The sequence below is a fragment of the Artibeus jamaicensis genome, unplaced genomic scaffold (assembly GCF_021234435.1).
Source record: "Artibeus jamaicensis isolate MK-2021 breed Jamaican fruit bat unplaced genomic scaffold, CSHL_Jam_final contig_1998, whole genome shotgun sequence".
Classification (NCBI taxonomy): domain Eukaryota; kingdom Metazoa; phylum Chordata; class Mammalia; order Chiroptera; family Phyllostomidae; genus Artibeus; species Artibeus jamaicensis.
In genome coordinates, this window is record NW_026521407.1 from 1967837 (window position 1) to 1990014 (window position 22178).

A 22178-nucleotide genomic window follows, 5' to 3' on the forward strand; every position below is an offset into this window, starting at 1 on the left:
TTTCCCTTTCTGTATGAGGGAAGTGATTACTTTATAACGTAGACTCCTAATGCCACAGGCCATAGACTATAAAAATGTGCTGAGCACACATGGCCAAACACCAATGGCCATGGGTAAAAATCAAATTGAGCTGAGTGAGTTCTGGCACGTAAGATTATATTTGAAAGTAAATACTTAAACACTCAACTAATTACTTAAAATTAGTAGTCAAAACTTTCAAATGACACTGAAAAGCAGAAATAATTATTCCAGAGTACTCCTGTGGGCATTATACTGGCCATTTACTGTGCTAACTTGAAACTCAACTGAAGACAGTGGAAGAGCAAGGTATTTTCATTTTCTTTTTCTAACAGGCTCTGCCAGTGTAAGACACCACCAATAATGATGCTGTCACCACATTAGTGAGCTTTCTTTTGTAACAGTAACTAAGGCTGTAACCTAAATGAGCTCCTGGGCAAGAGGTCTATGATGATGCGATTTCACCGAGGCCACCTAACAAACACGTTTTGCACCACCTGAAGAAATGCGCTCCGCATGCTTTATAAAAAGGCACTTGAGATTTCTTATGCCTATATGCATTTTTCATTTCTAACATTTCTGCACACGTTTGTGGCTTCAATAATCACGTGAGAAAAATGTATTCTTAAACCTCAAATCTAGCCCTGACCAGGTAGGGCAGCTCAGCTGGTTACAGCACTGTCCTGACACACCAAGGGCGTGGGTCGGAAGCCCAGCCAGGGCACATACAAGAATCAACCAATGAATGCATGAAGGGGTGGAATGGCAAGTTGATCTCTCTCTCTCTCAGACCAATAAATTAAAAACAAAAACTTGAATCTAGAAATGTGAAAAATCGGCTTTTAAAGATAAAATTATGACTATTTCCACATCAATTTCCACTGTACGTATGATCCATTTCAGTGTATTCCCTGGAGAGAATGATGTGGTCTTACAAGAGTTCAGGAATCTAGAAATGACTCTGAAGTAGATTCCAAAGGTGAAGGCTATAGCTGAATAGCAGCTCATTCTGGACACTTACCAAGGCTGAAGGCTAATTTCAGTGCATTTTATGATGCAGAACAGAACCAGAACACCACTGCCCACCTCACCTCACTCTTATCTAGCTACTAACTGCTCGGCTGCTGCCAATTACAAGGACACACTCAGACCTCTGCACAGAAAAAGCCTTCCAGCTCCATCATATTTATGTCTTCCCAAACTCCTAGGAGGCTTCTGGAATAAAGTACCAACATATCAGTTTACTTATATGCTTTGTACTAAGCAGTAGATCTGAATTGTTACACTGATTTGATCTCAGTGGAAATCCCACCTTCCGTTTTTATAAATGATCAGTGTCTAGTCCCATTTTGGTTCTAGAATTATAGGCAGAAAGCGACATTAAGGAAATAGATAACATTTTAATTCAGTATCAAATCCAAGGCCAAATCCTGAAAATTCTGGGAAGCTGACTTTAGCTAAGGTCATACAAATCTATGAAATACATAAGCTAGAATCTAAACCTAACCCAAAACCCCATGTTCCCAAACACATAGTTTGGAAGTGCTAACAGGCCAGAGAACGCTCAACAAAAAACCTTTGAGTAATATGAATACAGAATGATGTGACAATATTTAGTCTCTGCATCAGTATAAATGCTCAATAAATACTCAATGTGGTGAGACCACTCAAAGATTCAGGCCAGGTGCCAGATTCTCAAGCCTCCAGTATGCAAGAAACAGAACCATCTGAGTGTGGAAGTTGTTTCCAACAGTAAACCTGTCAGGCAATAAAAGGCAAGGAGGGCTTCTGGCAAGACTTAAGACAAATCAAGGATTATAAATCTATATAGTTTTATTAAGACAAAAACTGACAGTGTGGTATGAAGTTTACATTTAAAACAAAAGTTTTCACAGAAACCCAACACATGCCTAAAAATTTTACAGTGAAGTTCTAGATGCAGGTCTGGATGATGTCAAGAACTGATGGATCTCATGAGCCAAGACAGCATTTTGGGTATCAGTTAATTCTTAGGATTAAAAAAGTTTGTATGTGTTTGTGTGTGTGTTTAAAGTGAACCACTGCCCCAGTATGAAAGTTTAATCTTCTCCTGAGACCAGGGCTGTTGAAATAATCCAACTCTTGAAGTGATTCAGTGAACTTGTGCTGTCAGTGACTAAACCCTGCCATCAACGGTTTCAGAGTCTAAAGTTCGAAAAACAGAGAGGCTCTGAGAGTTTTCTACCCTTAGAGCATGGGCCTTTCTCTTAATGCTCATGCCTCCTAAGTCACCTCTTCCCCTCCCAAATACCTCAGCCAGTAACTTGGATGGACAAGCTATTATTTATAGCATCATAACTGGAAAAGAAAGGATTGTCTTGTCAATTTCAAGAATTAGCACCTCTAAGACAGAATGATCTGCCTATTGTATATGCTCCAATAAAAGACTTTCCCTTCTCAACCAGTTTCCATCCCTAAAATGGCAGCTTTGGTAACCTATGGACTCGCTTAGTCCTTTGTTGGGAAGAGCGGGGAACACCTTGGCTTTTATTAAGTTCAGGCAGGGAACACCTTCGCTTGTAAGTTTCAGGCATTCACAGCTTTTAAACAGTCTCTTACAGTCTCAATTAAATTGGCAACGATATTTTTTGAAAAGATAAAATATTCTGGACACAGAATCAAATCATTGTTTGTTCTATCCACTGTTTTACCATTTCCCCAACATGGCCCCAAATTTTAACAAAAACAATCCTACCCATCCCCCTTCCTTCCCGCCCCACCCCTCCCACCCCCAAATAATACACCAGTAATAGTCAAAAACTACACACATGCTACGCTGTAAAAATGCAGTTAACACTATTAGGAAGAAGGCTGTGGGTTGTGGAGATGCTCTTTGAAGATCTACAGTATCTTTCTGCTCTCCCACACACCAGTTCTGCAAGTTTTGTCCTTCATAGAAGGCCCTTTGCTTTTCTCGGCACAGTGCAGAATGGGTTGCCTTGAAACACTTATCCTCCTTCCCTTCCACTCGGATGGGTGTGCAAACTATACAGCATGGAACGGCTTTAAAGCACTTGGGCTGCTGTGGGGCACAGAAACTATACTGGCTCTTCAAAGGACATCTTCTCAAGCCACCTCTATGGTGTCAAGACAAGTAAAACTCCTTCCCCTCCCCATTTGAACCCACAGTCAGATGTGACAGGGGCTGGTACTCAGGAGAGTTAATTCTTGTCATCTTTTTTATCATCATCCTCCGAGGGGTAAGAATGCCACGTCAGCCTTTCCTCATAGAAGGATATGACAACCTGGGGGCACTTGACATTGGCTTCCTTGGCTGGAACCAGGTCAGCCTCATCAGAGTTTTTCCTGCAGAACAAAGCACAGAGAGACTTTGAGACCAGGTGCTAGTGGTCTCCCAACCTGGATCATCCAAGAGAAAGAGCTTTAAAAATATTAATTCCAGAAGTATAAGCTAAGGAAGGGTACTAACATGGCCCAAGCAGCATTTACTGTCAGCTTTTAGTTAAGTGACATCCTTGTAGATCTCCTGTTAAAATCCCCCTCTGGGTTAACTTTGTCCAAAGGTAGGTGATCTAACTCTATCACAGAGTTTTTGCCGACTCTGGGAAAGCCCCCCCCCCCCCCCCCCAAAGACTCTTCTATTCCGGGGGAAGGAAAGAGACTACCACACTCTTTCAAAAGCCAAATGCCAGATGCTAAGAGCCTGTGGAGAGATCTTGGCTTTGTAATAGCTTTTCCTACCATGTTGGATATGTTGGATAACACTGAATACCGATATGACACTGGTCAGAGCCAGTGCAGGTGGCCATGCTCATGGAGATATGCCACACCTCCCAGGTGCTTTGAAATGGTTCTTCAACAACAGAGTTGGTGGAAAATGAGTGGATTATTATGCAATTCTCTCTAGTCTTCTAAATTGTAAAATGTTCTCAAAATTTGAAAATTGCATCCATATTACAAGAGACAAAGGACTAAGCTCTATCTTCAGATCACTGCAAATGTCCTAGGTAGAAGCAGTAATATAGGGCAGGCAGCAGATACATGATAGGATCTCTAATAAGGCATCACTCAAAGGTTCCAGAAAACCAGCAACAGGTAAACCAAAGCCACACAGCTGCACGAAACCAAAGAGTAAGCTGCTACGGTATTATTTCTGGACAACTGACTTGAGAGAATGAAAGGGAAAGGAGTATAACAATATTGGAACCTGAAGCAGGCTGCCCTTTGTTGACAAATCATTAACACACTCAGAGGTAAGTTCAGTCATTTATGGCATAGGAATTTTTTCTATTTTTGGAAATGGATAAGTATCTCCACTCCCCAGGGAAATAACTTCAGCAGGAACTTGGTTTTTTATAATCAACATCAATCTTAACCTGTAAAGGTATATTCAGCTATAACCCTTACGCACAGCTGGAAGTCAACCAAAGAGGTGTAATCTTAAGCAACACAGAGATACTACTATAACTTAAACTGGTCAAATGCAGACAGAGAAAGTATATTCTAGTTGGAGCACATAACTCCTGGAATCAATTCTTCCCCCTCAAATGCAGCACCTTAAAACAAAACCTCTTCTACAAGGTAGCAACAAATCAGCTAAAAGGTCAGATTCAGTAAACATCTAGGGAATGCACAGGAAGAAGAGAGAGGTTTAGCTAGTGGTAATCCAGGCTTTTTGTGGTGTTTAAGTTAGGCCCCTCTGGCCACCTTCTAAAAAAGAGGAACTGGTACATGTGAATTTCAGAGAAGGTTCTAGACTCACAAAAGGACAGAGTACCTACAATGCTGTCTTCATAAGCAAAGGTTTAGAACTATTCACTCCTGATTTATATTTTAACAATGACTGAGATCTACTTGAGGAGGAAAAAGTACAAGAGTTTTCAATAAGCAAAAAAAAAAAAAAGCCTTCCTTTTAGAGAGAGTAGGGAGATTATATAAAGTTTTGGCTTAATTACAGTTCTTAAGATTCTCAAGACAACTGCTTCCATTAAGCTGTTTCATGGGGTATTACTATCATTGGTATTTGTATTTAATGGAGAAAAAGGTAGGCTTGCTCTTTGCTCAGTATATAGGAAAGAGGCATTGCTGCCCCCTGCTGGCTGATCCTGGAATTGTTGAAGCTGCACAAATTAGAAAGAATCTACTGATTATGGAACAAAGCAAGAGCTACAGAAATTCTTTCCTAATCCAGAGAAGTTAACAGAATTTCTGAGCCTGGGGCCAGCCCAATCTTTATTAAGGAGGTGGCAGAAGGGGAGGGTAGCTCAATCACGTTTCACATTTTTTCCTTTCACTTAGAAAGTGAAATGTGATTCCTCCCCATAACCTCTCCATTCTGGATTTTCTCCCACCTCCTAAAAAAAAAAATGGTCAAAGATCTGAAAATCCTAAGGGCCCCTACCTGTAAATCATGAGTCCAGGTTGGCAGTCAGGCCGAGGGTCACTATCGAAGGACTATGGCATCTTAAAGATTTCATACTTGGGTGACTGGAATTTCGAAGGTCCAGCTCCTTTCTCTGGCATGGAACAAACGGGAGGAGAAAACAACACCACACACAGCCACTGGCAGACTCACCATTTCATCAGGAACATGAGTTCTCCACTGGAGTCTGTAGCTCCAATAATCCTCTCTGGCTCCAAACCCCGGGCAAAGCCCCGTGGCTTTTCTGACTGCAAAAACCAGAGGGATTGAACAATTTCAACGACGTGGGACAGCTTGCAGATTGAAATCACTGTTTCCCTGATCCACGCATTCAAACTCTTTTTGCCAAGATCTTTGACCAATACCATGATCACAGGCCTCTTAGAGTCGTTGAATGATTATCCCATCAAGGTCTGAAGTGTCTGAGGTGTCCCCACATATAAAGGGACATACATCTCAAGCAAACTAAATGTTCGCAAATGTTTCTTCACTCAAAAGACAACTGACTTTAAGGTACTGAGAATAAATTAAAATGGCTACCTCAAACCTATAATGACTGAAACATTGAAAACAATCTACTAACAGGAATGAATTGTTCTTGAAACTTCAAATAAAATAAATGTAGACTACACGGCCTTTTGAGAACAGTGAGCCCCCAAATCCTCTGTAAATATTAGCCTATCTAAGATTCCAGAAGGACTGAGAGATGACTGCTGATATTTAAAAAGCAGTAGAGCCCGGACTGGTGTGGCTCAGTGGCGTCACAACACCTTTTGATTTGCGTCGTCCCACAAATCAAAAGGTCACCAGCTGACTCTCAGTCAGGGTACATGCCCTGGGTTTCAGGCCAGGTCCCCAGTTGGGGGCACAACTGATCAATGTTTCTCTCCCTCTCTTCTCTCTCTAAAAATCAATCAATCAATCAATCAATCAATCCCTGAAAATGTGTTTTTCTTCTAAAGCAGCAGAACAAAAGTGCTAAAATTACCTGCCTTCGGCCTCTCTGACAGCAGTGAAAATTCTGGTAGTACCGATTCTTACTCCTACGCTTACCTCTTCTTTCTTCTTCTTTGGTTTGCTCTCCTCTCCTTTATCTTCAGAATCAGAATCGGCTTTACGCTTGCCTCCTTCTGATTTATCTGCCTCATGTGCTGTTTTCTGTGACTGTAGAAACTCAGCAATGAGGTCGGGGCAATCCAGGTTCTCTTCTGGCTCCCACGTGTTGTCCTCACTGAAATGAGAGGCACAGTGAGTCACTTTCCACTCAAAGTCAGCACACTCACACAGAGGAGATGCACAAAAGGACAAGAGCTAGTAGTGTCCTTGGAAAAGAAAAGCTGACAATGAGTGACTAGGTTTTGCCCAAGACCAAACGCTGGGCAAAATTCAAACCTCTTGGTGGGATGGGGGAGCTTTCCAATACAAATTTAAAGTTTAAAAAGTTGCATCTTTCAAAGGAAATTTACTTTCTCTTTGCAAATTTGGATCTGTCTAAAGCCACAGGCAAAACTGCTCTCTGAAATCACTGTCTTGTATTACAGCACTTTATGCATACGGATGGATCATTTCCACAGTTAAGAGGCCAGGCCTGAATCACTGTAGCCGTCGGAGCACCCTAGGCCTGGCACAATACTAGATTCCTAAGAAATAGTTGGTCACTAACGGAATGGATTTCCCCAGGTCAGTGAACTTACTCTGAGAACCCCTTCCACTTGAGGAGGTACTCCACTTTGCCCTTTACCACTCGACGGTCGAGAACTTTTTCCACCACATATTCCTCTTCCTCCTCTTCTAGCACCTCCTCCACTTTCTTCTTGTTTTGTTTTTTCCCCATAGTGCCCGCCAGCTTTCTAGTATAAAAGGTGACGCTGCTAAAATATAAAAAAATAAAAAGGACATAAGGGCATACTCTTGTTGGTTAGGCAAATATATGGATGGTAAGAAAAGCAGGGACATTGCAGGTGACTCCAATAGTGTGCACTGCTTATTTAAGTGCTGTGCTTGTCCGTCTTCAACACACAAGGAAGTTACTCGCCTAGAAAGTTAGTTCATAAAACAGCCCCAACTAATCTCACAGTAAAACTTGTTTATTCTTGCACAGCCACTTAAAACTTCTATATGTGTTCTAAGTTAAAAAGCTGCCAATAGACCTTTTATTCTAAAGCATGGTATCTAACATATTAATGTTGGATTGAAAGAAAATCCTCTGAAAAATAATGTATATATTTCAAATATATGTGTACACACACATACACAAAACCAAACCCCACCGATCCACACTTCCTTCTATTCTGTTTTCCATTTCATTACAGTACCAGACCTGACTTTTTACTGTGGGAAATAGATTGTTCTATTTATTGACCATCCTGTTTAATTTTCTCTTTGAATGCCTATAACCCATTCTTCCATAATATTAAAAGATCTTCTTTTAAAAAACAATTTTTTAGTTTACTAATTTAGAATTCGCTGCCTTTGCTGGTGTGGCTCAGTGGACTGCAAACCAAGGGGTTAGCAGTTTGATTTCCCATCGGGACATATGCCTGGGGTTGTAGGCCAGGTCCCCAGTGTGTGTGTGGGGGGAGCACACAAGAGGTAACCACACATTGATGTTTCTCTCTCCTTTCTTCTCTAAAAACAATCAGAGAGAGGAATTGGGGGTGGGGAGGGAGAGAAAAAACAATGACTCATTCTACTTATTTATGTATTCACCACTTGATTCTTCTATGTGCCCTGACCGGGGATCAAACCCACAACCTTCGAAAATGGGACAACCACTAACCAACCAAGCTACCTGGCCAGGGTAAAACCCTCTTCTTTTGAGTCCCCTTAAGGTTCTTTTTTAAAAAATTTATTTATTTATATTTAGAGGGGAAGGAAAGGAGAGAGGGAAAGAAATATCAATGTATGGTTGCCTCTCATGGGTCCCCTGTTGGGAACTGGCCTGCAACCCAGGCATATGCCCTGACTGGGAATCGAACCACGATACTCTGGTTCGCAGGCCCGCGCTCAATCCACTGAGCTACACCAGCCAGGGCTCCTTAAGATTCTTTATTCAGTCTTTTCTGAATGTCACAATTAATTTACAATTCACCAAGTTTCTTGTTATCAAACAACTCTGACTGCCGGTAGGCTTAAAGTCTTGTTTACCAATTTGTGTCAGTAGGTGGCACCATAACATACCAACACAACTAAAGTTACCTACAAAATTGGCCAAAATCTACAAATTGATGGATCAGTTGCCAAGAATGGGATAGAATTAAGTAAGAGTGTGGCAGATGATCCAAACAAGAAAGGAGTTACTACCATGTCTGAATTTAAGTCAATGCCAATTAATGGGGACAGAATCATAGATGGAGAACAGGATGACAGGTAGTGAGGGAGAGGGTAGGTTAGTGGGTAGAGGGATTGAGCAAAAAGGAAAAAGAACTCATGGACATGGCTAACAGTGGCGATTGCTGGGGGGAGGGGGAGGGTGTATAAGGGAACTAAAAGGTAATGTAAAAAATATACAATAAAATTTTTTTCAAAGACTGCCAATTTGGGGTTAAAGTGATTGTTCTAGCATCCTTGTGAAAAGAAGTCTACCTAAGTAGAAACTCTTCCAAATACTTTAAACTGGACTGTGTAAATAGAATGTATTTTAGAAATAGTCTATCTATAGACTATATGAATATAACAAAAAAATGAAATATAACAAACTTCACAGAAGTCAGGATTGTCATTACGGACCAGTTATAGTATCTACAGATGCTCAGGCTTATTACAGTCAGATATCTCCATGTCTGCATAAAGGAGAAATGCCAACTTAATGAAAGAACAAACATGTTTGGCTATTAGAAAATTCTGGACATTGCTGGATACTAGAGATTCAGTAGAGTAAAAAATGGTCCCTTCTTTCCTGGAGCTTAATGTCTGGTTAGAAAAAATGTAGACACCTCTCCCACGAAATGTATTCTGAACTTTCCCAGAGTGACACAAAAACAGTGTTTTCTGAGATACTTTTAGTGTGGCCTACAGCAACTCCCAAGCTACCCCCACCCCTTCGGAACACAAATCGATGAGTATCTTTTCAACACTCTCCCTTTCCATTTACATATTGAAGACTTTCCTTGCCTCTCCCCAAATCCTCTACCTTTTAGAGAAAGTGCCAGCAGGAGTCTTCCTTTCCTTTATTTAGTTCCTGAACAGACTAATCACTGGATCGAATGCAATCTCTAACTTTATCATGCCTCTGACTCAGAGGCTATGCTTCCAAAGGGAGACGATTTCAGGTTTCCAGAATTCTGACTGCCATATGACGTATTATTTTATGAGTAAAGAAAAATCTGGGGGATTGGGAGGAGGAGAGAGGGGGAAAAGGTACAGAGAATAAGTACCACAGACAGTAGGTAGAAAACAGACAGTGGGAGGGCAAGAATAGTATGGGAAATGTAGAAGCTAAACAACTTATAAGTACGACACATGGACATGAACTGAAAGGGGGGAATGTGGGTGAGAGAGGGTGTGCAGGGTGGAAGGGAGTGAAGGGGAGGAATGGGACAACTGTAATAGCATAATCAATAAAATATATTTTTTTTAAAAAGATCTAACTTTCCTGTTGAATAAATGCAGTAGTGTATTTCCCCCAAGGATAAGTGCTACTCCTTGATTGCTTCTTTTCACTGGTGGTTGAAGGGGTGGCAAGATTCATGGTCAGTCTTTAGTTGAAAAAATGCAGGGAAAAGTAAACTGATGATCACCTTTAGATGACAAAGGGCTATACAGCCTTCTACATTAATTTGTACTTAAAAATTGTAAGACACCTGTCTGGTATAGCTCAGTGGATTGAGCGTGGGTTTGCCAACCAAAAGGTCGAGGTTCAATTCCCAGTCAGGGCACATGCCTGGGTCGTGGGCCAGGTCCCCAGTAGGGGGTGTTCCAGAGACAGCCACACATTTATGTTTCCTTCCCTCTCTTTCTCCTTCCCTTCACATCTTTCTAAAAATAAATAAATAAAATCTTTTAAAAAATTGTAAGACATTCCCATTCTCAATAGACGGAAGGAAAACAATGGGTTATACAGATGGTCCAAAAACAGTAACTGTCCCCTAATAACCCTTACTATGGTTTCAAAATTCAGAGCTATTTAAGGCTCAGTGTTATCTACATTGATAGCTTTAATTGTCTTACAAAAAGAAACAGCACTTCATTTACATGGTAAAGGAAGGAAACTAGATTTTGGGTGGGGTGCACACAATACAGTATAGAGACATCGATTCACAACAGAGTACACCTAAAATTATGTAATGTCATTAACCAACGTTACCCCAATAAAGTGAATTTAAAAAACAACAAGATTTATCCTAAAAAAGAAAAAGAAATAGCACTGAACACTGTCCCTCGGATATATGACTCAAAAGGGTCAGGACAGCTTCTGACTCATCGCCAGCTCCTGCAGGCCTCTCCTCCCCTTATTAGCATGCCCTAAGGAACAGTAGTCATAGAAAAGAATAATAATAAAATCCTTTAGGTTAAGTAAAGAAAATTGCCCCAATTGGGGAAAATACCTCTAGGTTGTAGCTTAAATACTGTCCTAAGAACAACTCAAATAAGAAGTAAAAAATGCAGAAAACAGACTCTTAACTTCTCTCTGAACTTTCTTAATTCTTCTTTATACTGGAGATTCTCAGCCAGGCTACCCAATGTGAGTTTCCCCCAAGTTTTTGGAGGTAGTTCTCCAGGGTCCTGAATAAGCTGTTTTCAAAATCAGTAGAGAAGCAGACTAAATATGCAACCCGTTCTTCCTATAGAATCTAGTACCTTTGGAAGAGCCAAGAGCACCCCCCCTTAAATATTATGACAGGCCAATTATTCTCATGCAATCTCCAAATGGGTTATTTCAAGAGAAACTGCCTCTACCTGATGATGAGCAGAAAGAAATATCTAGAAGGAGAGCTCACAGTTGGAACTGCTAGGCAAGGAAACTTCAAAGTAACACAGATCAGTGTAGTAGCAAAATGGAAAACTGCCTCGGGCCAACACTCTTTGCCACTCTCCCCAAGCATCCCAACAACCAAATTACGATATCAAAAGTACTATTTTCTTTGGTTTTAAAATTTTTATTTATTTATTTTTAGAGAGAGAGAAGAGAGGAAGAAAGGGAGATAAACATCGATGTGTGAGAGAAATGTTAATTGGTTGCCTCTTGCACCCCCAATGCCCAACGGTGGGGGGGGGCGCACCTAGCCTGTAACCCAGGCTTGTGCCCTGACTGGGATTTGAACCCTGCAATCTTTCAGTTCGAAGGCCAGTGCTCAACCCACTGAACCACACCACCCAGGGCAAAAGTACCATTTTTTAACAAAGGGTTAAAATATATGAAAGAATGTCACAAGAGGTGTATACAGGGCAAATGATTCTAGATTAATTTAGAAATCTTGGGGGGGGAGGAAATGGGAGGGAGGTGGGGAGCAAGGGGCAGGGGAGGCTGGGATGGGAAAAATAGACAAAAAACTGTACTTGAAAAATAACTAAATAAAATTAAAAAAAAAAAAAAAAAGAAATCTTAATCCTTGGACAAGTCTTTTCAAAGCTTATGAAGGTGCAGACAAAAAATCTAGTTAAGCCCTGCCTGGGCAGGTAGGTTAGTTGGGTGCAGCATCGCTCCACCCCAAGGCTGCACATTTATGAACACACGAATAAGTGGAACAACAAACTGAGTTTCTCCATTACTCCCTTTTCCTGAAATCAATAAATAAAAACAGAAAATAAAAAAATATAGTTAAATAAGATGCTATAACTTTGACCCAAATATTTACTGGGTCTGCCACATTTTAAGATGCCTAGAAAAACAATACTTTACATTTGTATTGCACTTTACAGTTTATAAAGTGCTACTACATATCTTATTTGATCCTAAAACAGAAACCACCCCTTAAAACAAGCCATTCAAATGTTATTGATACTTCATGGACCACAGAAAAGATTTACGTACAGTAGGTCATCTAAGGTCACACAATGAACCAAGAGCCATAACACTTCAGTAAGGACATCTAGCAAAGCTGGGCTAAGCGGCCCTGCTGCACATACAGAATTAGTAGCTAGCTACACAGGGAGCATTCCCTCAGGCTGTGAGAGGAAAAGGACAGAGAGGGCTCTTGAGATGGATCTTTTCACTGCAATGTCATCAGTAAATAAGGAAATGACTGACAATGATTTTCTTTCAGAAAAGACCTTGGGAGATATCCCTCTTTAAAAAAAACAAAAACAGCGATTTTTAATTGGTTGCTGGTATATGAAGGTATTTATTGTTAATTAAATCAGCAAGCAGTAACAAAGCTTTTGTTTTTAGTGCCCAGAAGGCTTCAGAGTCTTTTAAATTGATAAATGCTACATGGGGCAGAATTTTTGAAGTTAAACAACTTGCAAGTAGTCTTGAGAGACAACTACTGAGAAAAATGCCAATTTAAAGAAACCAAAATACATCTACAGTGTCTCAATAAATCCAGGAATGTTATAAATCTGAAGTAAGAGCTCTGAACTTATAGCTCTTTTTTAAAAATTTTATTTTAGGCATGATTGAGTGTGCCTCAGTTGACTGGGCATCTTTGTCACCAGTTTGGTTCCTGTTCAGGGTTGGTTCCTGTCCTAGGTTGCAAGTTCAGTCCCTGCATGGAGAGGTGTAAAAAAAAAAGGTGATTTTAGAGACAGAAAGAGAAGAGGGTTGTTTCTTCTACATGCCCTCCTGTAGGGCAGATCCCACAACCTTGGTGTGTCAGGATGATACTCTCTCCAAACTGAGCTACCTGGCAAGGGCCTACACTCTAAGAAAGGGAGGAAAGGACTGTTGCAATTTTCTTCACACACCCTTCACTTCTGAAGTTAGGAGACAGAAAATGAGAAGGAGGGGCAATGCTAACTGAACACAGAAGGCACTAAAGTATAGGACACAAGATTAGGCATTTTATTTTGAGTAGTTGTTACTGTGAAAGGGTATGAGAAAGACCTGGAAAGATAATGTGGACATAAGCTCCCGATCCATCAGACACATGAATTATAAAGGGCCACCCCAGGAATATCCATACAGATTTCTTGCCAGCTTGAAGGATCAAACTCCAGATGTGAGGACAAGGTAATGCCTGCAAACCTCTGAAACCAAAGCAGTGGTAGGGTTTTTAGCTAAGCACTAAGGTGACACATTTAGAATGTTAGTCAGGTGAGGTGACTATCTTTACTAAGAAAAGATTCACAGGAAAGCAGGGCTTGAGTAAATAACTTTCACCTACAATAGCAACAGAATCACCTATGGAGCTTATAAATACAAATGCTGAGATCCAATGAATAAGAAAGTAGGGTGTATTATTTTAAAATTGTTTTTCTTTTTCTTTTTAGAGACTTTATTTATTTATTTTTAGAGGGCAAGGGAAGGAGAAAGAGAGGGAGAGAAACATCAATGTATGGTTGCCTCTCAAGTGCCCCCCCCACCTGACCTGCAGCCAAAGCATGTGCCCTGACTGTGAATCAAACCCGATCCTTTGGTTTATAGTCACGTGCTCAATCCACTGAGCTAACCCAGCCAGGGCTTTAAATTGTTTTTCTAATTATGATGTAATACATGTATTCACATTTAATTACAAAAATACTGAATGAAGGAAATCAAAGTTCCCTGGCTCAGAACCTGTCAAAGCTCATTTTTGTTCTTTTATATATAAACTAACACAGATATACATTTGTGAAAACAGATATCACAGTTCTACAACTTGCCTTTTTATACAATGTACTTTTTCATTGTTCCATAAAAAATCTCCACTAACACCTGCACAGAAGTTCATACTGTATGGACACACTATACTCTAACCATTGACCTGGTGACAAAAATTTGGGTTGTTTCCGATTTTTCATTATTGCAATCAAGGTTGCTTTGACCATGCCACCTGAATCTTTCAAGTCTCCTTAGGTGGCCTGATGCACATTCTTGGATAAAAGCCACTGCTGTAACAGGGCTGGCAGAAACTACATTCTTCAGGTGGATTTACACACATTATTGCAGATATAAATCAATTCTCATAGTTAGCTAAAAGGCAAGTGAACATTTTACTTTCTCCATATAATTTAGAACAAGGCTAGAGCAATAAAAAAAAAAAAAAAAAGATGTTCTTGAAAACAAAAATCTTGCCCTGGCTGGTGTGGCTCAGTGGATTGAGCGCTGGCCTGCAAACCAAAGGGTCATCAGTTCAATTCCCAGTCAGAGCACATGCCTGGGCTGTGGACCAGGTCCTCAGTAGGGGGTGCACGAGAAGCACCCACACACTGATGTTCCTCTTCCTCTCTTTCTACCTCCCTTCTCATCTCTCTAAAAATAAATAAATAAAATCTTTTAAAAACCTCATCACATTCAACATCATTTAATCTTAGACATTTTTTTTTGCATTTACAATGAAATTGAAAGAGTACTGCTTTAAGAATCCTCCAAGTTTCTTAATATTTTATTTATTTATTTATTTTTAGAGAGAGGGAAAGGGAAGGAGAAAGAGAGGGAGAGAAACATCAATGTGTGGTTGCCTCTTGCACGCCCCCACTGGGGACCCTTTGGTTCCCAGGCTCGTGCTCAATCCACTGAGCTACACCAGCCAGGGCCTCATAGTTTCTTTTGCCAGAAGAAAGCTAGTATGAGCACCAGAAGCATCTCTCTCCATTCCCTGACTCCTCAAAACAACTTTATGTCTACAGATAACTAAATATATATACCACATAACTCAGTTTCCTCATCTATAAAATAGGTTTATGGGATTTAACAAGCTTTATGGGATTCCTTTGAAATGAGCATTTATGACCTTCTGGCATTAATTGTCTATTTATATGTTTGCACCTACAGCCTACTTTATTAGATTATTTACTGTTTTAAGCTTAGGGATAGCTATATGAAACCCAGTGACGAACTCATAGGGAAGCTTGGTTGGTTAGAGCATCATCCTGATATGACAAGGGTGCACGTTTGACCCCTAGTCAGGGCACATGCAAAAGTCAACCAATGAATGCATAAATAAATGGAACAAATTAATATTTCTCTCTCTCTCCAAAATTAAAAACACACATGCACAAAACTCAATGAGAAAACACCACTTTTATTCTACGTATCTGGCAAAAATTCACAGCTGGCTTTTTCTAAGAGCAGAGCAGCTCCAGAACAAACTGAAGAAGGACCCAGGTCTGGTTGGTATAATTCAATAATTACAAAGCAGAGAAACGAAAGACTCATTTCTGTAAGACTGAGACAGAAGAGCTGCCAGAAACAGAGAAATCACATTTCATATACCTAAAGGGCAGGATTTTCCTGTGCTCTTCCTTTTATCTGGCCCATGTAGGAAAATAAAGTAACAAAACTCTTATAAGTAAATGGCAAAAGGAGTACAGCTTTGTATGAAGACAGATAAGACAAATGAGAAAAATAAATTTTGGATACAAGCCATGGAAAATTTCAGTAAAATAATTTATTTGCAAAAAGAATTTTAAGATCTCTGAAGACCTTTGTCAAAACTCAAGACAGTTTTGATGATCCATATGGTAATGAAGGTCTTTAATAAACTCTAGAGGTTAGGACTTCAGGCTCAGATTTTACATATACACTTTAAAAAAAGCCAGTAACACAATTAAATGAACAATGGTCTTTTTAAGAGTTCAAACAGCTTTACTGAGTTCAAGACAAAAACATGACAATCACCCTTGACTTCTCATCCATCCTCCATGGATCTAGTTTCTTACTAAATCCTATTGATTCTGTTATCGTAAATATCTTTCAGTTCAGACATTTTCCTAGTCCCACTACTATCATCCTATTCTATGTCACCATCACCTCTGCCTGGATGACTCCTAACTCAATTCATTCTCAACACTAGACACTAATTTAAAAATGCAGATCTCACCCTGGCTTGAGTGCCAGACTGCAAACCAAAGGGCTGCTGGTTTAACTCCCAGTCAGAGCACATGCCTGGGTTGCAGACCACAGGTCCCCAGTGGAGGGTGTGTAAGAGGCAACAACACACCGAAACAAAAATAAATAAATAAAAGTAAAAATGCTGATCTCTCCATATTGTTGTTATCTGTGAACATTTGACCTGAAGGCCACTGCACCTAACTTATTAATCACTATCACCTTGCCTCTTGCAGCACCAGTCTTTACTTGACCAGTTTTTCCTTAGCTAAAATGTCACTGTCAGAAGCTTCCCTGAAGCCCCAGGCTAGATTTGGTTAACTCTTCCTATGAACATGTTCCTACAGTATTCACTCATTTAACAATGACCTATTGGGCACCTAGTATGTGATTGGGGCTGAAAAATAGGGTGACTATGATAGGCAAAAATCCCTGGTCTCTTGGAATTTATATTCTTTTTAAAAAGACCTTATTTATTTAGTTTTTAGAGAGGGAAAGGAGGAAGAAAAAGAGGGAGAGAAACATCAGTATGTGGTTGCCTCTCACACGCCCACTACTAGGAACCTGGTCTGCAACCCAGCTATGTGTCCTGACTGGGAATGAAACCAGTGACCCTTTGGTTTGCAGGCTGGCGTTCAATCCACTGAGCCACGCTAGCTGGGCAATAGGTAAAATCTTAAAAAAAAAAAAAAAAAAGTGAGTTAAAAAATTCTTAAAAAATAACACAAATCAAGCTCTGGCTGGAGAATCCTCCCATAAACCAAAAAAGCTCACAGGTTCAATTCCTGGTAGGGCATGTGCCTAGGTTACAGATTTGGTCCCTGGCGTAAACAAGGCAACCGATCAATGTTTCTCTTCTCTCTCTCCCTCCCTCTCTTCCTCTCTCTCTAAAATCAAACAAGCATGTCCTTGCTTAGGTAAGGATTTTTTTTAAATTAAAAAAATCAAGTCAATAAGCATTTTCTAAGAACCTGGCTGGCATATAGGGTGACTAACTCACCCTGGTTAGGGCAAGGAAAGTCCGCAGTACAGGAACCCTCTCAGACCCACGCAAACAGAGCTGTCTGGTCCAACTAGCGGGATATAAGGACACACAGAAGTATAAACTTTGGAGAATCCCTAAAGCGTAAGTGATAATAACACAACAATAACTAACACTGATTGAATACTTAACACTTAACAGCACATAAAGGCACTTAATCCAATCCTTGTAATAATTCCTCTAAGTCCATTTCGCAAATGTGGAAATGGAGGCTTACTGAAGTAAAGACAATTTCCCAAAATCCCCCAACAGTAAATAGATTAAAAAAAATGTACTTGAAAAGTAACTAAATAAAATTTAATATTAAAAAAAATCCCCCAACAGTAAGACATAGAGCCAAGACTGAAAGATAACACATAAAAAGGTGGTAAAGTTGAAGTTCATTTCAGTAGAAAAAAGGACAAGTATATATAATAATTAACAAAAGAAATATACACAATAGTAAGTAACCACAAAAGCACTACAGGACTTGGAGGAATAAATAGCTAGGGTAATTAGGGAAGGTTTTGAAAGTCGGGACTGCAGCCAAACTCCAAGAGCATTTATTTGAAAAGGTGGATAAGAGGAAGGCAATTTGGCTCAAGGAACTGCTGTGAACAAACGCAATGAGGTATGTCTGAGGTAGATGGTGCATGAACCAGTTTGGGCGGGATCAGACGGAATAGGAAGGTGGTAGGTAACTGTTATAAAATTTTCTCCAAGGCCTCTTCCTCCTTAAGTCCAAACTCCACAGTGTTTTAACATCTAACACCCTTTGGTTCCTTACCATTCTATACTCCTACTTCCCTCACAAATCCTACACTGCAGTCAAAACAGAAAGCTACCACCTGAGCGTAAGCTGTACGTTCCTCCCTGCCTGGCCTGGCTTGTTATTTAGAAGTGCGCTCCTATCCAAGATCAGCATTCAAAAACCTACTCATCCTTCCAGACCCAGCTTACATGCTGCTTCTTCCACAAAGCCCACACAATCAAGCCAAATATCGTTTCACTTTTCCTTGCAGTTCACAAAGCATTCTGTTTCTGTTTTCACTCAAAGGTAGGTCTGGCTCTGTGAAAGATGCTGAACCCTACATGGGCAATAAGGATGAATGCCTCAGACTCACATCACCAGGGAGTAAAAGTCCAAAGCTGTCAGCTTTTTAGGGAATGAGCAACAAGATACACCTGACCTACAAACCCTAAACGGAAAACAAGGAAGAAGTAGCTTTGCTGAGCACTGGCCACTCCATATGGGTCTTCAAAAGGCAGGTGAAGGCATGTGTAGTATATTTTTGTAGTCTTCCTGATTCACGTTTCTAAATGCTTTCAGTCGGTTAGCTGTGGGTGTTTGTGAGGCAAATGCTTTCCAAATGGAAAACTCGACTGAGCAGAAAGCAAGAACTTGTGCCACATACCCAGTGAACAGGTGTTTCGTTTTTAAAGGAATCCCTGATTTCAAATCCCAGGATCGAGGACTGAAATATTGGTGTGTGAATAAAATTAGAATACTATTTGAGATGCATCCAGAAACTTTGCTAACCCCGTCCCAGTATGCTGACATAGATGAAACTATAGATTTGGGGGAGAAGCCACGGTTATATATGAAGCAAATCTTTTAGTTTAATATGAAATAAAAATGATTCTAGTTTAAGGTGAAATAAAAATGACCAGAGTTAGCTCTGGCTGGTGTAGCTCACTGGATTGAGTGCGGGCTGCGAATCAAAGGGTTGTCGGTTCGATTCCTGGCCAGGGCACATTGCCTGGGTTGCAGGCCAGGTCCCCAGTGGGGGCCACATGAGAGACAACCACACATTGATGTTTCTGTCTCTCTTTCTCCCTCCCTTCCCCCATCTCTAAAAATAAATAAAATCTTTTTTAAAAAGACCAGAATTATGACTAAGTTGGAATTAAAAGCAGAGACCAAAGCATTCACAGATCACACAATGAAACCAGATAACTGACATTAATCTGTCAAATACCATAGTTCTATCAGGTCTTCAATATGTTAGCTATTTCAAAGAGAAAGGCACAATTTTACAGGCAAATTATGCTACCCCTTTTGGTCAGCAAATCATAAAGACCAAAGGTAGGAAAGATTTAACACAAGTCATCAAATTCAAATACAGACAGAACCTGGATTTTGTCCATATTTGAAAAACTTCTCCAGTTAACTTTAGAAAGGCTATTCAACTTTCCAATAGACTTCGCTACTGGGAAATACTTATTTAACTATACAAAAGACACAAAAGATTTTTCAAATACTTTTTAAAAATATTTTATTTATTTATCTTTAGAGGGGAAGGGAAGGAGAGAGGGAGAGAAACATCAATGTATGGTTGCCTTTCGTGCGTCCCCTGCTGGGAACTGGCCTGCAGGGAACTGGTCTGCAACCCAGGCATGTGCCCTGACTGGGAATTGAACCTCGATTGTCTGGTTCGCAGGCCTGCGCTCAATCCACTGAGCTACACCAGCCAGGGCGATTTTTCAAATACTTTTAAAACAGAAAATATTCAAACTACATAGCTTGCTTTTGAAACCCACAACCTGAGGCTTTTCCTAGTACCTTGCAAAGTTGTTATCTGCACAATCCGCATACCTTTTCTGTATTTAATGCCAAGGTGAGTATATAAAAAACGGAGGTTATGACAAGCAACAATTTTCCTCTGCCGTAGGTCGTAAAGTGAAGGCATGAAGACTGACTACGTAACTGCATGTTAACTGATCCTGCTGAATAACACATGGAATTCTCAGAAAGGATCTCAAGGTCCTAGCCATTCATTCAACAATTTAAACTGCTTACTATGTGCCAGACACTGGGATGAACAACAGGCATGGACCCATTTTATGTAAGCCCATAAACTAGAGCATTTTATTCCAAAAACTCCTCAGAGAAATAACCTATGAGGTGAAAAATACATCAAGTCTAATGGAAAGTCTGTTAGATCTTCAGAGGGTTAGAACAGGGAAAATCAGAAATGACTGAAGACCCTTAACTGCACTAAAGTTTTATTAAGGGGCAAATGACCCCAACAAGGTGCCCTCCAATCATACCACTTTCTGTGTACACGTTGCAAGCACCTGCGAGAGAACACAAGCACTGCTTTCCCAAGTGTATTCATGCATCTTTTCCAAAACCATGGGCCTTTTGGAACTATTTCTAACTGCTGACGTGAATCTTAACATAACCCAGGAAGCTATTTATTCTGGGCCAAAGGTTATAGGGTATTTGGTCTTTTGGTAAACTCCAGTTCAATCGATTTAAACCAATATATGTTTGAATATAACACAAATTCATGAAAAACCTTCATATGAAGTTTTGAAAAAGGAGTAAATAGCAGTCACTTTGTATTCAAATTTTTCAACCACAGGGAAAGGCGGGCCAAAAATCGCAAGAGCCCAAGAGGGGAAAAAGTCACCATCTAATGAACTTTTTCCTCTTTGTCTCCCAATTTCCCACAACCCTCAAAATCTAACTTAACTCATCTACACATTTCTACAGCTTAACAATCCCAGATAAAAACATATGAAACTAATTCTGAATCGAAGCAGGAGCTGCACTTGGGCTTTTTAACTTCTTGACGGAATCATGGAATGAAGGTAGTAGAAAACCTGGAAAGGGAATGAAAGCGTGGAACACCCTTGTGCTTTACCCACCTTTACAGCCTCCCCACTGTTTAAGGACCCTCAGGAATGAAGGGCAGCCAGGGTCCCCCTTTTATCTTCACGTTCCAGAAATGTTTAAGGGACTCTCGGAACGTCCCGCTGTCCACACGAACAGCTCTTCCCTCCTCTGGAGCCGAGCCGCGAAGGTAACTGCTTCTCCTTCTAACCCCTCCCCAATTTATGAAACAGAGTTCCCCCAGCAGCACACCTTGGGCTGCCCAGCACCCTCTTAGAACTTATTCGAAGTTACTCCTCCCCAGCCCTGCAAGCAAAATTCCTGTGAGAGCCCGGTCCAGACACCAAATTCTCAGGTTACATTTCTAAACCTCGGTCTCGAAGTTGCGAGCCTTCCCCACCCCTGTCCCAGCACCAAGCCTACCCAGCCTGTCCCATGCCCAAACCACAGTCGAGACTTTCCACTCCAGCCCACTCCCGCAGCCGCCCACCCGACGCCAACAGCGTTATCTGAGTCCACCCCGGCCGCGAATGAGCGCCCCGCCAGGGCTGGGCCCACCCCGAATCGCTACAACGTCCTCCTCAGGATACACCGCCCCGCCCTCTCCATCCTTCAGGCGCACGGCGGGAAGCGCGGCGCGGGGAGAACGCACGACCGGCTCGCAGCCTCCGCGGCCGGCCCCCCGTCTGGGGCTCCGCCGCCGCCACCCGCCTCCCTCCAAACCCCCTCCCGCCGCTTCCTCGCCTCTAGCAGACTCTTTACCTCAAAGCAGCGCCCAAGAGCCGGAGAGGAATCGGTGACGCGCTACTGGCAGGTCGCGTCAGGCGGGCCGGAGGACTGGCGCACAGAAGAGCAACTGGCCGGTGGCAGCGACCAAGCCCCTCACAGAAGCGGCGTCCCGCAGGCCCCAGCCAACGGCCCTCCCCTCGGCCGAACAAAAGAGCTTCGCACTCTGCACGGCCCGCCGCCCGGTCTGCGCAGGTGCGACGACCTGTCGCGCTGCTCTATGGGATTCGGAGTTCATCAGAAACTACAAGATCCGACGTGCTGCGCGCGTCTTACGCCGCCGAGCGTATTCGTGAGGATTTCAGGGAGTTTTAGATTTTAAACTACCAAGTAGTTGGGGAGTGTAGTTTAGAACGTAGTTACCGAGGAAATTAGAACGTGTGCTTTTATAAGCGAGTCCATT

The 22178-nt window shown here is 41.3% G+C and overlaps 1 protein-coding gene across 1 annotated transcript; it reads right to left on the minus strand.

Moving 5' to 3' along the window:
* Nucleotides 1-1833: 1833 nt before the first annotated feature.
* Nucleotides 1834-21967, minus strand: CBX1 (chromobox 1). Its single transcript, XM_037149993.2, has 5 exons — nucleotides 21752-21967; nucleotides 7135-7311; nucleotides 6494-6671; nucleotides 5594-5688; nucleotides 1834-3363 (listed from the first exon to the last, which is right to left on the minus strand). The coding sequence occupies exons 2-5, from the start codon at nucleotides 7272-7274 to the stop codon at nucleotides 3219-3221; spliced, it is 558 nt and encodes a 185-aa protein (XP_037005888.1). The 5' UTR covers nucleotides 7275-7311; nucleotides 21752-21967; the 3' UTR covers nucleotides 1834-3218.
* Between the last annotated feature and the right edge of the window lie 211 nt (nucleotides 21968-22178).